The sequence below is a fragment of the Phascolarctos cinereus genome, unplaced genomic scaffold (assembly GCF_003287225.1).
Source record: "Phascolarctos cinereus isolate Bilbo 61053 unplaced genomic scaffold, phaCin_HiC Scaffold_7;HRSCAF=346, whole genome shotgun sequence".
NCBI lineage: Eukaryota > Metazoa > Chordata > Mammalia > Diprotodontia > Phascolarctidae > Phascolarctos > Phascolarctos cinereus.
The window spans coordinates 40307671-40321410 of NW_027556180.1; the positions used below are offsets into that span (position 1 = coordinate 40307671).

General features: G+C 38.5%; 1 protein-coding gene across 1 annotated transcript in view; it reads left to right on the forward strand.

The window, feature by feature from the left end:
* The window catches only part of ACTL6A (actin like 6A), a 28291-nt gene extending 14664 nt beyond the window's left edge, over positions 1–13627 (forward strand). The window contains exons 6-14 of the mRNA XM_020980752.2: positions 796–890; positions 1190–1296; positions 1398–1487; positions 4107–4168; positions 4547–4661; positions 4823–4903; positions 10336–10431; positions 11856–11942; positions 13132–13627. Of these exons, the coding sequence (XP_020836411.1) occupies positions 796–890; positions 1190–1296; positions 1398–1487; positions 4107–4168; positions 4547–4661; positions 4823–4903; positions 10336–10431; positions 11856–11942; positions 13132–13212 (814 nt within the window). The 3' untranslated portion in view covers positions 13213–13627. The remainder of the gene's footprint in view (positions 1–795; positions 891–1189; positions 1297–1397; positions 1488–4106; positions 4169–4546; positions 4662–4822; positions 4904–10335; positions 10432–11855; positions 11943–13131) is intronic.
* The last annotated feature ends 113 nt before the right edge of the window (positions 13628–13740 follow it).

Here is a 13740-nt window from a genome sequence, read left to right on the forward strand (position 1 = left end):
AAGGAAGTCAATGAAACACTGGCTAAATACTAATTGTACACAAAGCATTCTGCTCCGTTCTGTGGAGGATACCGAGATAAATGAAATACGTCCTTATGCTCACTAGTCTAGCTAAGGAGAGCAGTATATGAAAAGTTAGGTAATAAAAGATTGAAGCAACAACAGTACAAGACCATAATATAAGAAGTTTATGATTAATTTTGCATTGCATAGGTTCTGATTGTTTTTGAATTAAGACTAGTAGTAAGGGATGACTTCAGACTTTACAGAAGAGGTGGTGGTATTTTAGCTGCATCTTGAAGGATGGGCAAGTAGGACTTGTCCAGGCAGAGAGGAGGGCATTGGACCTTGGACCATCATGAGTGAAAATAGTGCAGATGGTGGCAGATGATAACTGCTTACACTGATACAGCACTTCCTGGTTTAGAAAGGACTTCAATGATATTACCTTCATTGTTTAAAGTGGCCTCTTGGGACAGCAAAACAAGCATTTAGTAAATGTGTACAGTGTGCTAGTCCTTATGCAAAGTGTTGGCAAATACAAAGAAAGAAAGGCAGAAACAGTCCGACTTCAGGGAGCTCACACTCTTGTGATAGAGACATGTAAATGCAAGATACCTATGGCGTAGATGGAAAGTGTATTTTAAAAATTAATGCTTGTCATTTGTCAACAAGAAGCTGGTCTCAGTTTCATTAAAAAACCAACTTCATAAACATTGTTATTTAAAGAGGCTTTTGTCACATCGAACAGGATTTTAGGTATCTTGAAGTTATTTCTTTAACTCTTTGAACTAGATTTGCTAACGGTCGTTCCACAGGGCTAATTTTGGATAGTGGGGCCACTCATACTACTGCCATTCCAGTCCATGATGGATATGTCCTTCAGCAAGGTAAATGTCCTGGAATAACGCACATGCACACACACAATTTATTTAGAAACAAAAATTGTCAGGAACTATCTTAGGCATTTTCAGGGAAAAAAATGCTTTTTGGTCTTATAGTTTTATAAAAGTCTGCTCTTTGGAATACTGTATAGTTAAAGCTGATGTCTCAGAAATTGAGAGCTTGGTGATACCTTGCTTGTGGGTGTGCTAGTGTGTTTCATTTGGGGCTTGGTGACCTGAGGGGCTGGTCCCAGGGAACTTGATTAGGAATTAATGGCCCTTGGGCATTTCTCTTTTTCCTACAGGCATTGTGAAATCACCTCTCGCAGGAGACTTCATTACCATGCAATGCAGAGAACTGTTTCAAGAAATGAATGTAGAATTGATCCCTCCATACATGATTGCGTCAAAGGTAAGTAATAGTTGGATTAGCTAGAGATGGTTTTGTCTTTTTTCCTGCCACCCTCCCAGGTTTAAATCTTTGAATTGATTCTACTCCTTTTGCTGTCTCAGGAGGCTGTTCGTGAAGGATCCCCAGCAAATTGGAAGAGAAAAGAAAAGTTGCCACAGGTTACGAGGTCTTGGCATAATTACATGTGTAATGTAAGTAGTTGCTCTTCTCATGTGATCACTGTCTGTAGTGTTTCTTTAGTGGTATGTGGGAAACATGATGTTAAAATGCCTACTGTCATAACTGTAGCTGCTCTGTGATTGGGTGGATACTCCTGACCCCCTGAGCTTCTAGTAACTTCCCTCCCCTCAAAAAAGTCCTTGTAGTTATTTTGAATATCTTTTACATACATTTCTATGGGTACTTCTCTCCCCTACTAGACTGTAAGGTTGTTGAAGGTAGCATTTGTCTTTGTATCTCTAGTGCCTGGCATATAGTAGATGCTGGATTATTTTCCTGACATCTTACCTTCCTTAGGACCTTACGGGTGTTTCATCTCTGTAGTAACATTTTATGAATAAAGTGGATTAGCTTGTTGGGGGGATTTGATTCTTACCAACTCGATAGCTTATAAAAGAATAGCTATTTGTTCTGGATCTCATGAGTTATAACAGAATTTTTCTTTTGGGAGGCAGGATCAAATGCTGAAAATGATTGTATTTCTGGGATATTTATTGAGCAGAGTCATAATCCCCTGTGGATTGGTTAGCTCCATTCTGTTCAGTAGCCACTGGCAGCATCTCCAACTTTACCTGCTTGTCTTGTCATTGTGTGCTAGGAGTCCAGGTGAGCAGGTGTAGGTGGGGCAACGTAAGAGCAGTTCATCTCTGCTTCCATTAAAATCAAGGCCTGGGAGAGACCTGAGAGATAGCTAATATAGTGCCTACATTTCACAGATGGGGAAATCCAGGACCCAAAGAACAGAAGTTATGACTCAAGGTCTCTCTCCTAGCATGTGCCCAGCTGACTGGGTCACATACAAAGAACTTGAATAAACTAGTATGAATTGTAAGCATGTAACTATTAAAAATTTTGAGGACTAGAATTGATCATGCCAGAGGCATGCCCTCTTTGTTTTTTTTTAAGCCTTAGAATTAGAGATAAAGATATTATAAATTATAAATATAATTATAAATATAATTCCTGGGGGATTAACTCCTAGCAAAATGATCAGAGATTATGACATCACCAAGGCTTCTGCTTTGACAACCCAAAGAAGACATAGTTATTTGACATTTATAAAAGGTTATACCTTTTGTGCTGACATGAAAAATTTAGTAAAATGTGGGATTACATATATTTGTGAAATGTGTGTGCGGTGTGTATATTCAAATAACTAAGTCCAATTCTAGGGCTGTTCTTTTTTTTATTATAAAAGTTTACTTCCTAGGGAGGAAAAAAAAGTAGCCGCCTTATTTTTGCTTTGTGCCATATAGTTCATAGCAATAGTCTGATCTGGATTTGGTCTAGTGCTGGCAACCCTACCTGCTCAATTTATCAGTAAAGTTGGCTGGATCAGAATAGCTCTTTACTCCCCTGATACATGTGGGTAATGAACTGGAACATATGAAGAAAGGAAAGGGCTTCTTAGGGAGGAAGATCCTATATTAATATATTCGAATTCCTCAACCCTGAAGAGATAGCTTGTTTTAAATAGAAAACCCAAGGGGGAAGAAAACTAATTATTGTAGCACTTCTTCTTTCTTCAGGGGAAGGAAGTAAATTTAGGTCTTCTCTTTTCATTGCTCTTCTGGGGGGGCTTTGCTGTTTCTCTGCTTTCTGCTACTTCCCCACAAGGCTGGAGGATTTTAGTGGATGGCATGCTCAGTGTGAGCCAGCAGTGTGTCTTAGCAACCATAAAAGATAATGCTGTTTTGAGAGGTACAGCAGCCAGACTGGTGGAGGGCATAGTTGTCTGTACTCTACCCTGCTCACATCATGTCTAAATTATTGTGTTCAGTTCTGGGTTGGATATGTTAGGAAGGACATTGAGTTATTAGAGAGTGGCTAGAGGGAGGCAGCCAGAGGCCTAGAAAAAGTCCTGTACAAGGATCTGTTGAAGGAATTGAGGATGTCAGCCTGGAGAAAAGGGGCATTAAGGGGAGACAGGATATCTGTCTTCCACTATGGGGAAGAGGGACTAGATTTGTTGTTTTGCTTTGTCCTAGAGGGCAGACCTATGAGCCATTCAGTGGTGGAAGTTAAAGTGAAACTGATTTTAACTCATTATAACTAAACGTTTCCTAATAGGAGCTGTCCAACATGGGTTTCTCTTCTGGGATGTGGGAGGTTGGATGACTGCCTGCCTGTCTGAAATGAGCAGGAGAGATTCCTGGATAGGTAAAAGTTGGACTATATGGCCTCCAACGTTATGTCAGTACTAAAATTCTGAGAGTTCCAATATTCCATAAGAGTTCCTTTCAAGCCTTAGTTAAATGTTAAGTTTCCTAAACATATTTTTCAGTATCTGGTACAGCATCTCATGTGTGGTAGGCAGTTCGTGTTTGCTGAGATCTTGATTATTTCAAAAGGAATCCTTTATTCAACAAGTTATCTAATACTCTGTGTAACACACATTATTAAAGATTTTATATTTTTATGGTATTCAGAGTGCTTAAAGGTAATTTTATGCCTTGAAATCTACCCATCATATAGACATTAGTTCTTGTGTCACACAATGACAAAGTTCCACCAAATAATATGATTTAAATAAATAAAAGTAAAAATTTGTTTTTAAAAAATCCTAACTGTTTAAAATTTTTTTCCCCTAGTGTGTGATCCAAGATTTTCAAGCTTCTGTGCTCCAAGTATCAGATTCAACTTATGATGAACAGTATGTTTTCTTCTGTCTGTAGCTCTTGTGACTTAACTTAAACTTTCACACTCATCTTTTAGAGGCCATATTTGTCTGGTGATTTACTTGACTATTTGGTTTTTATCTCATAGCTATAAAAATATTTGTGATTCTAGAAGTGGATAGGAAAGAATGACTTTGTTTTTAAAGTAAATTGTAGTTTATGTTTGAGTGTAAGTATGAATTAAAATGTAAAGCCAGTGAATACATTGTTATTTAATACTGCTGAATATTTTATTTCCTTAAAGCATCTATGAATTTATTGCCCTACTAGTTTTCTTCTTGTCCTTAAGCATTTTCAGTAGTTTCTCTACTGCTTTTCCCTCTTTTTAAGTTTTTCTGAATTTCTTTCCTCAGAGTGGCTGCCCAGATGCCAACAGTTCATTATGAGTTTCCTAATGGCTACAACTGTGACTTTGGTGCTGAGCGACTCAAGATTCCTGAAGGGTTGTTTGACCCATCTAATGTGAAGGTAAATGATGGAAGTGGCATGGAAAGTTTTGTATAGTACTGGCAGTTTGGTTCTTCTTCCTAGAGTTGTAAAGCCTGAGATAAGGCTTATTTTTAGAATGGCTTTTGATATACTTTACTAAAGTATGAGGTGTTGACTGATGACTACTCATTTTATTGCAGGGGTTATCAGGCAACACAATGTTGGGAGTCAGTCATGTTGTTACCACAAGCGTTGGGATGTGTGACATTGACATCAGACCAGTAAGTGTCAGCCTGTCATTGTACATCTGCCTCTTCACTAGATATTTTGAAGTACGTCACTGACATATGTACACTTTACAGTGATGATTTCTGTATTTGACAGTTCTGCCTACAGTTTTGTTTTACCTGAGCTATGGTGCAAAAGACAAATGTTCTGCAGACTCATTTTAGATTTTAATCATGTCTTAGATTTTGTGTTGTTCATGTCAAGTCGATATAGTACTATGTTCAAATCAATTCAATTTGAGAAACATTTGTCAAACATTTGGCCTTATGAGTGGAGAGATGGGAGATAGATGGGAGCAATGTCATAAAGGTAAAATTGGCAATTTAGTGGATGTGGCTTGACTGAGGTTACAAACCTGGGTGATAAGAAGAATGGTGGGATCCTCGACAGCTGGGGTAGATCTGGGGAGAAGTGGACAAAATCAGCTAAGCCATGTCAGTGTCTACTTTGGTCATTAGTAACTTCTGTTGAGGCAAGGGTAGAAAATATATTGGAAAATAAGGTTCAGATGTAATCAATTAAGTAGGCCAAAGGTTTGCATTACTTGATGCAGAAGCCCCATACCTATATACATATATTATATTGGACACAGTGAGTTTGAGATGTCTGTGGGATATCCAGGTGGAAATATCCAACATGGCAAGGTGATGAGGCAGTCCTGGCACTTAGGAGAGTGACAAAGGCTCCCATGTAGACCCAAGAGTCATCTGCACTGAAGCCAGGGGAGCTAATGAGATCATGGAAATAGATGTGAAAGCAGAAGGCAAAAGGAAATTACAGCTAAATGGAGAGATGGCTTACAAGTTCTTTTCTGGAGGTAAATGAAAGAATTGATGGGAGTTGTTTCATTGAGTGGCCAAAGAAAATCAGAGATGTCCTATCATGGAACATTTGTCATCTTGACTTGAAATGCTCTTGATAAGCATCATGGAGATAACTGTAGCCTGTGCATGAACAGTTGCTACAGAGGCAGAGGGATTTTGTAAAGAAAATGACCAAGCTCCCCAAGCCATGTCAGCGTCTGCTTTGGTCGGCTTTGACTTCTGTGCCCAGGGACAGATGGCAACAAGTGTTCTGGAAAGTAAGCTTCAGATTCAGCAAATGGAGCAGACCAAAGGCTCAGGATGGCTGAAGCCCCACGTCTGTGTTTTCTAAATGTTTTAGGAAGAGAGTCTCAAAGTTTTGCATATGGCCAGAGCACAAAATCTTAAAGAGAGAGAACTTATTTCTTGTATTTTGAACTGGTCATTCAAACAGCATTAAATCTGTCTAATTGAACTATTGTCTAGCGCACATCTCTCCAACTTACTTAACAAGGATAGCATGAGAGACTTGGTCAAATATTTTGCTAAAATCTAGACAGATTTTTTGATATCTATTGGCATGTCCTAGATCTACCAGGCTAGTGACCCTGACCAAAAAAAATGGAAGAGAAGCCTGCTGTCACCTGTCCTTAAAGCTTTGCTGTCAGTATTTATTAAATACCTACTGTGTGCCTGGCACTGAGCTAAAGGCCAAGCAAGCACTGGGGATACAAACACAAGCAAAACAACAGACAGTCTCTGCCCTCATGAAATTTACATGGGAGCCAGAAAGCCAGGGTGGCTGCAGGTGAAACTACCCAGTTGCAGGCCTAGTGTCAAAGCCTGGAAAGTCAATCAGCAAGCATTTATTAAGTACCTACTATATGCTAGGCACTGTGCTAAGTACTAGGGATACAAAAAGAGCCAAAACATAGTCCCTACTCTTAAGGAGCTCACAGTCTAATGAGGAGACAACATGCAGACAACTCTGTGCACCCCAGATATAGATAGCATAATATAATAATGAGGGGGATCAAGGAAGACTTGTCGAAGATGAGATTTTGTTGTTTGTCCTTCCATTTCAAAAAGGACCCGTGACATCACAGGGTGATATCTTGACTTGTACATGAATTGGATTTAAGTGAGGCAGAGCTGCACAAAGTCTTTTCCAGAGTCATGGAGGTCCAGTGGCAAGACAAAAGTCAAGGTGACTGGTGATGGCCTCCAAAACAGTGGATGACCTTGGCATGTTCAATGTCTCACCAAGTTCTGAGCACTCCACAGCACCTGCTTCAGCCACCTTCATGGCCATTGGAACAAATTGTTCTCATCCTTGAATTCTACTGGGGGTAGTCTTCACTTGCTTGGAGTAGACACCCCCTAACTCACTGACAGGTTTGAGGCCCATTGACCCTGGTTTAGCCTGTCTACCAAGACGGTTTTCAGGATATGGCTGCTATGCATGCTACAGCCTCTTGGGGCCAAAGGTGAGAGTTGGGTGAAAGGTGACACCAAAGGTGGACGAGTAGCCTTGAAAAGAGCTTGGAAGCCCACACACCAGAGGTGCTAGTCCTCCTTCACCCAATAAACCCCTTTTATTTTTAAAAAAAAATTTTTTTTAGTGAGGCAGTTGGGGTTAAGTGACTTGCCCAGGGTCACACAGCTAGCAAGTGTCAAGTGTTTGGTCTGAGACCAGATTTGAACTCCGGTCCTCCTGACTCTAGGGCCAGTGCTCTATTCACTGCGCCACCTAGCCGCCCCCATAAACCCCTTTTAGCTGGGGCTTGAAGGAAGCCAGGAAAGCCAGGGAGGGAGGGAGAATATTCTAATGAAAATGCCTAGAGTCTGGAAATAGGGTGTCTTGTGGAGGGAATAGCAAGGAAGCCAGGATCCTTGGACTGTCCAGTATGTGGTAGGGGAAGTAAGGTGAGAAAAGGCTTGGAAAGGTAGAAGAGGGCCACGTTGGGAAGGATGCTCTTTGTAATCACCACTTCCTTTTCGTTAACCAGTCAGAAATGGAAGCCAAACTTTATCAATCTAGAGTTTGCAAAATTCATTTACTCTTCTCCACCCTCCCTTTACTCCTCCACCCTTCCCTTCCATTAAAAAAAAAAATCAAAACCCTTTACTTTCTCTAGTCCTGTGGCATCTGCCCATGATATTTCTAAGATCACCTGCAGTGGTTCCTTTGGGCAAGTAGCATCAACTCCTCACATGCAGCCAAGGGACTCTGTTGCTAGTTTTAGACTTATTTCCGAGATTGACTTCCTAGCAGACATTTTTGATCTGACCTTTTACAATCTAGAGATCTTTCTTGATAGAGAAAACAGAAGCAATCAGAGTTAAGCAGCTGTCATGATCATCTGATTTACTCTGCTCAGATGAGACCAGCTGTTCAGTCCCTTCTTTGATCTTCCTTTTGTCCTCAGCACTCCTCATTAGCCTCAGCTCAATATGAGCCATAACACCTTGGATCCTGTTTTTTTTTTTAATATATTAATTTATTTTTAGTTTTAAATATTCACTCCCATAAGATTTTGAGTTACAAATTTTCTCTTGTCCCTCTCCCCACCTCAAGATGGTGTGCATTCTGAGTACCCCTTTCCCTAATCTGCCCTCCCTTATATCTCTCCCCCCCTTCTCCTATCCCTGTCCCCTCTGTTTTCCTGTATGGTAACACAGCTTTGAGTGTGTATGTTATTCCCCTTGGATCCTGTTCTTACAGAACTTTTGTGTCCATCCTGTGACCTTCCTTGCTCTCACTTCTGTACACGTCTTACAATGTAAACTGAAAGATGAGTTAGTCTGGAGTGAATTGTTTTTGAATTTTACGCTTTAACTCTCCTAAAATTGACTTGGTTTGTAGAAGTTTAGGCTGTGGGAGTCTTACCAGTTTTCTTTGAAAAATGTAGGGTGTAGACTGCCTGGTTTTTCTTTCTATTTCTCTTATAAATTTCAAGTAGGTCACATATGAGAAGGGAATAGGCAAGTTTCGCAGATGATTTTCAGTAGCAGACAACACTCATATAATATAAACTAAAAGGGGCAGAGAATACAAGATATGGCTGTTACTGATGACAGAATAAAATTAAGCACAGTTGAGCCAAAACAGCTTTAAATATTCTCCTTCAACAAAGAATCTTTATGTGTATGTTAAGGATTCCCAGGGAGCCCTCTTTTGCCCCCAGACACCTTGCAGATCAGTGGCAGATGTGTGCCTCTAGCAGTTGGAAGTTCTAGGGCGTATATTTTATGGGCCCTGCATGGCTGTGAGGTATTCTCCCTTGGAGCACAGTAATAGAGTGGAAGACAGCTAGATTTGGACTCTGACCAAGTTACTTAATCCTCTTGGGCCTCAGTTTCCTTATTTGTAAAATGCAAAGGTTAGAGTAGTATACAGTTATTAGTTGTGTATACAGTTTTTGGTTGCTTTTCTATGACAGTTCCAAAATGGTTTCCAGAATCTCAGACCAGTTCACAGCTCTGCCATTAGGGTTTTAATGTTGTCTTCCCACTGCCCTTCCAACACTAAATATCCTTATTTTGTATTATCTTTCCCAGGTTGTTGTGTGTGAAATGAAACCTGAATTGTTTTAACTTGCAGGTCTCTTATTAGTAACGTGGAAACTTTTCTTCTGGTTTTTGATCATTTGCATTTCTTCTGTAAACTGCTAGTTCATATCTACTGACCACTACTTATTGGGGAATGGACCTTTCTATTACATATTTTTATCAATTCTTTCTACATTTCTTGAATCACAGACCTTTATTGGGGATATTTAATTCAAAGATATTTTTTCTCACTTGTTTTGGTGCTGTCATTTAATTTTATATCAAAAACACATATTTTGGTTTTGGTGTGCCTTATTCTGTCATTACAAGCATCTATCCCTTGTTTGGTTACGAATTTTAGCCTAATAGATTTGAAGGTAGTTCCTTTCTGTATCCACATGTTAGAAGCTGATATGTGGTATAACAAGTGATTTTAAAGTCAAATAGAAACAGATCCCTACAGGCCACATATTGACTTAGAAAATCAGAAATTAACATTATCTGTGTTGTATTTTTATTTTGCTAAACACGTCCAGATTACATTTTAATCTGGTTTAGGCTGTACTTGGAGCAGGTCTTGAGTTTCATAGCTGTAAAATATTGATTTTAATCTAATTGTACCCAATTACTTTTCCAGTTTTCTTAGCAGTTCTGGTTGAATTGGAAGTATTTTCCCTCCTGGTTTGTGTTCTTGGTTTATTTGTGCTGTTGTTCAGTTACTTCAAGGTCTTGCTTTATTCAGCTGATTTCACTAATATATTGTTTTTTAAAAATAATAACAGGCCTACTAGTTACTGCTTTATAATGTAATATGCTAATGGTAGACTGCATTTATTTCTACTTTTTCTTTCTACTTTTCCTTTCCCAAGGTTCAGGTGCTTCAGGCTTTGAGGACAGATTTTTGTTATTAATTTAGCTAATGTTTATTTCTACCTAAACTCTAACCCATAAGAAGTCATAGAAAAAAATTAAATTAGAAGACAATAGTGGAGATGTCTCTTTTATTCATAGTTTATATACTTAAATCTTTGGAAACATTTGAACAATGGATTTTTCTTGCCGTTTTCTAGGGGCTTTATGGCAGTGTCATAGTGGCAGGAGGAAACACTCTGATACAGAGTTTCACTGATAGATTGAATCGGGAGCTGTCTCAGAAGACACCTCCGGTAAGTGGTTTGCTCTGAACCATATGTTCAAGTGTATTCTTATTCTTGGTGGACTCTTGAGACAAAAGTTGTTTCTTTGGCTGATTAATGTTGCAAAATATATTCTCAAATTTTTCCATCATTAGGTCTCAAACTATTTGAGCCTTTCCCTTGTTACATCAAGATTAAACAAATAGAAACAAGAGTAACAGGGGTGCACTGAACATGAGTAACTGTCACTGTGGCTTTTGAAAAGCACTTGGTGTTTGACACATTTGGCTTTCTGTAGGAACTATGTTTAGATGCACTACATCTAGTCACTAACCTTTCTATACAACTATTATCATTCTTTTATCTGTCACATCTCACTTGAAGCTCCAGGCCCTCAGGGTAGGATGGATATGCAAGACCTCCAAAGGAATCTTTTTTTGCTAGCTGAATACAGTTGTGGAGGAAAGAGTGAGGCAATCTTTTTTTCTTTTTAAAAAATAACAAGAGGCAGTGTGCATAATAAAGGGGCTGGGCCTGACTGTCGTTGACACCAACTATCTGTGTGACCCCAAGTACTCTTTACCCTTATGTGCCTCAAGCATCTCCCTTGATAGGTACTATCTGCTAAATCCTATATGGGTTGGAATCTACATTGTACACACAGCACAGGATCCTTCATATAGTCACATATAAGCATCCTTAAAATTAGTGCAGAGTATTAGTAGAAGGACAAGACTGCTATCTATCACAAAGGCTAGCCATATTTTATCAGTTTTACTCAAATGACAGCAGGGGAGAGGACTGACAGATTGATTTGTAGCATACTTGAATCATTACATTCAGTTGGAATATAAAGAAACCTTAAAAGATAAAACCCCTTTTATTTAAAAACAACAGCACCAAACCCTATTGCCTCAAAAGGGGAAGAAAACTATAAAGCCTAGGGACTTGATTAGGTTAGCTTTAGTTAAGTAGTAGAGCCCAAACTAGAACAGCTGAACAAAGTTGTAATTTCAGATGCCTGGATAAGTAAACTTTTAATTTTGAGGGTGTGGGGAACGTGTCAGGGTGACATTTAATTCTTATGATGAACCATTACAAGTATTTGCCTCACTTCTTTCTTTTGCTTTGTTAATTCTTCCAAAATCTACATATCAAAGATATGAAAAAATCTTGCCACATGTAAGTGTTGCCCATTGCATGTATGCAATGTTTAGAAGCCAGTGTCGACTGGCTACTAATCCTGTTAATTCCCTAAGTCTTTGCTCTTGAAAAGTTAGCATGCAGGCAATGTTTGAACCATGGGGAAAATGTATTGTTAAAAATGACTCGACAGAGCTATCTAGAGATCTTTTCTCCGTAGGGGGTTAAATTCCCAGAGCTGTGCCATCTGTTTAGTCTAAGCTTAATGAGGCTTCTCTCCACCTCCACTCCCCCACCCCCTTTTGTTTTAGAGCATGAGACTAAAGCTGATTGCAAATAACACAACGGTGGAACGGCGATTTAGTTCATGGATTGGTGGCTCAATTCTAGCCTCTCTGGTTGGTATATAAGATACTTTGCATATTTAAAAAGAGAATTAATTCTCAGTGATTAAAATTATTTTTAAAACTATAGTTTATAATTCATTGAATGCCAAAGCTGCTTGCACAGCAGCTGGTCTCGCGGAGCAAAATATAAGGCTGTCCCTCACATTGCTGACGATTCCTCAGATTGGTTCCCTTTCTGAAATAAGTCAGATATCTCTGATAATTCCAAGTCTGGTGCATGTTAACACCTAGGTAACATCATGGAGCCTTATACAAGTGTCAGATTTGAAACAATTCCCCTAAGAAATCTGTGAATGTGTACTGTTGGCATTGTTATCTGTGGACCTCAGGTCAGTGGCTTGTTGTAGTTTTAGTTTCTTTTGGTTTACCATTCTGGCTGAGTCAAGTCCTTTGCAAAGTAAAAGAAATAGCCAGAAGGGATTTTGTAAATAAATTATTTTTAGATTCAGAGTTGGTACAGGGAATTTTAAGGATGATCTTAAAGACAACTCTTTAAAAGATAGAGTTCCCACAATCCCTGCTAAGAGTCTATCAGAAGAATTATATACAAACACTTATGTCTTCTTTACACTTAAATGTTTTGCTTAAGTTCTACTTACTTAGAGCTAAAACCTTATCTTTTTTAAAAAAAAGCCCTATTCATGATCTTCTGGAAGAGTAATATCTTGACTGTTTTATGATTTCTCTGATTTATAAAAATTCATTTAACTTTCTGTCTGTGTAAAGGTATTAGCAATTTCATGTGTCATTACATTAAAATTTTTTTTCCCCAATTCTACTATAATCTAGATTACTAATAAAATAGAATCACAAACATTTAGTCCCAGAATCCTACCAACTTGCTATTTCTCTAGGTTGAAACCAAGCCACTGGTCATCCTCACTTAAGTACATGTATCTATCCCTGATTAGTATCACAGAACTGTGGGGCTATGGAAGGGGTTAACAACCCTCTCCAGCCTTAAGCATAGATAGTATGTGTTGGTAATTACCTCTGCCTGACAAACCTGCAGAAAAAGCCTGGGAGAAGGTAAGATGCATCCATACTTTTGCCCTGTTCCATATTTTCCTGGCTAGTGGTTGGTCATTTCCAAGTGAGTTTAAAAGACAGCAGGAACTAGATGAAATTTTAAAAGTTGGAAATGGGATATGATACATGTTTCTTTCTCTCTGTTTCACAGGGTACCTTTCAACAGATGTGGATTTCCAAACAAGAATATGAAGAAGGAGGAAAACAATGTGTAGAAAGGAAATGCCCTTGAAGCCAGTTCTGAAAAAAAAAAAACAAAACTGTGGCCTTCCCTATGATCCCTTATGTTTCATAGCTTTAGTATACTCAGGAACAAAAATGAACATCTTTTGTAGAATGTTTATACATTTTTGCATACTTCAATTTCCATTTAACAAATTTTAAAGCCTTTAACGGGCCATATAACTTAAAATGAGTTTTTGCCTTCCTTGTAAAGCAATAACTCCTATAAGCATTTTATAATTTTTGTATAAATATCTATTTTCTCTAAATATTTTTCTTTTAGTAAACTGCTTTCAACCCTCTGATTAGCATACTGATTTTCAAATGATTGGTAGAATTGATTTTTACTGACTAGTAAAACTTACTGCCTATACCTTTACCTCATACTTGCAAAAGTAAATAATAAAGATTTCTATCCACTATAAGGAAGGACTTTTTGGTTATGTTAAAATCAACAAAACTGTAGTGACTTGCTGCTTTGGACAATCAAAACAACTTTAATCCTACAATCCTGTATTCCTGGCTAGGTTATATCAAC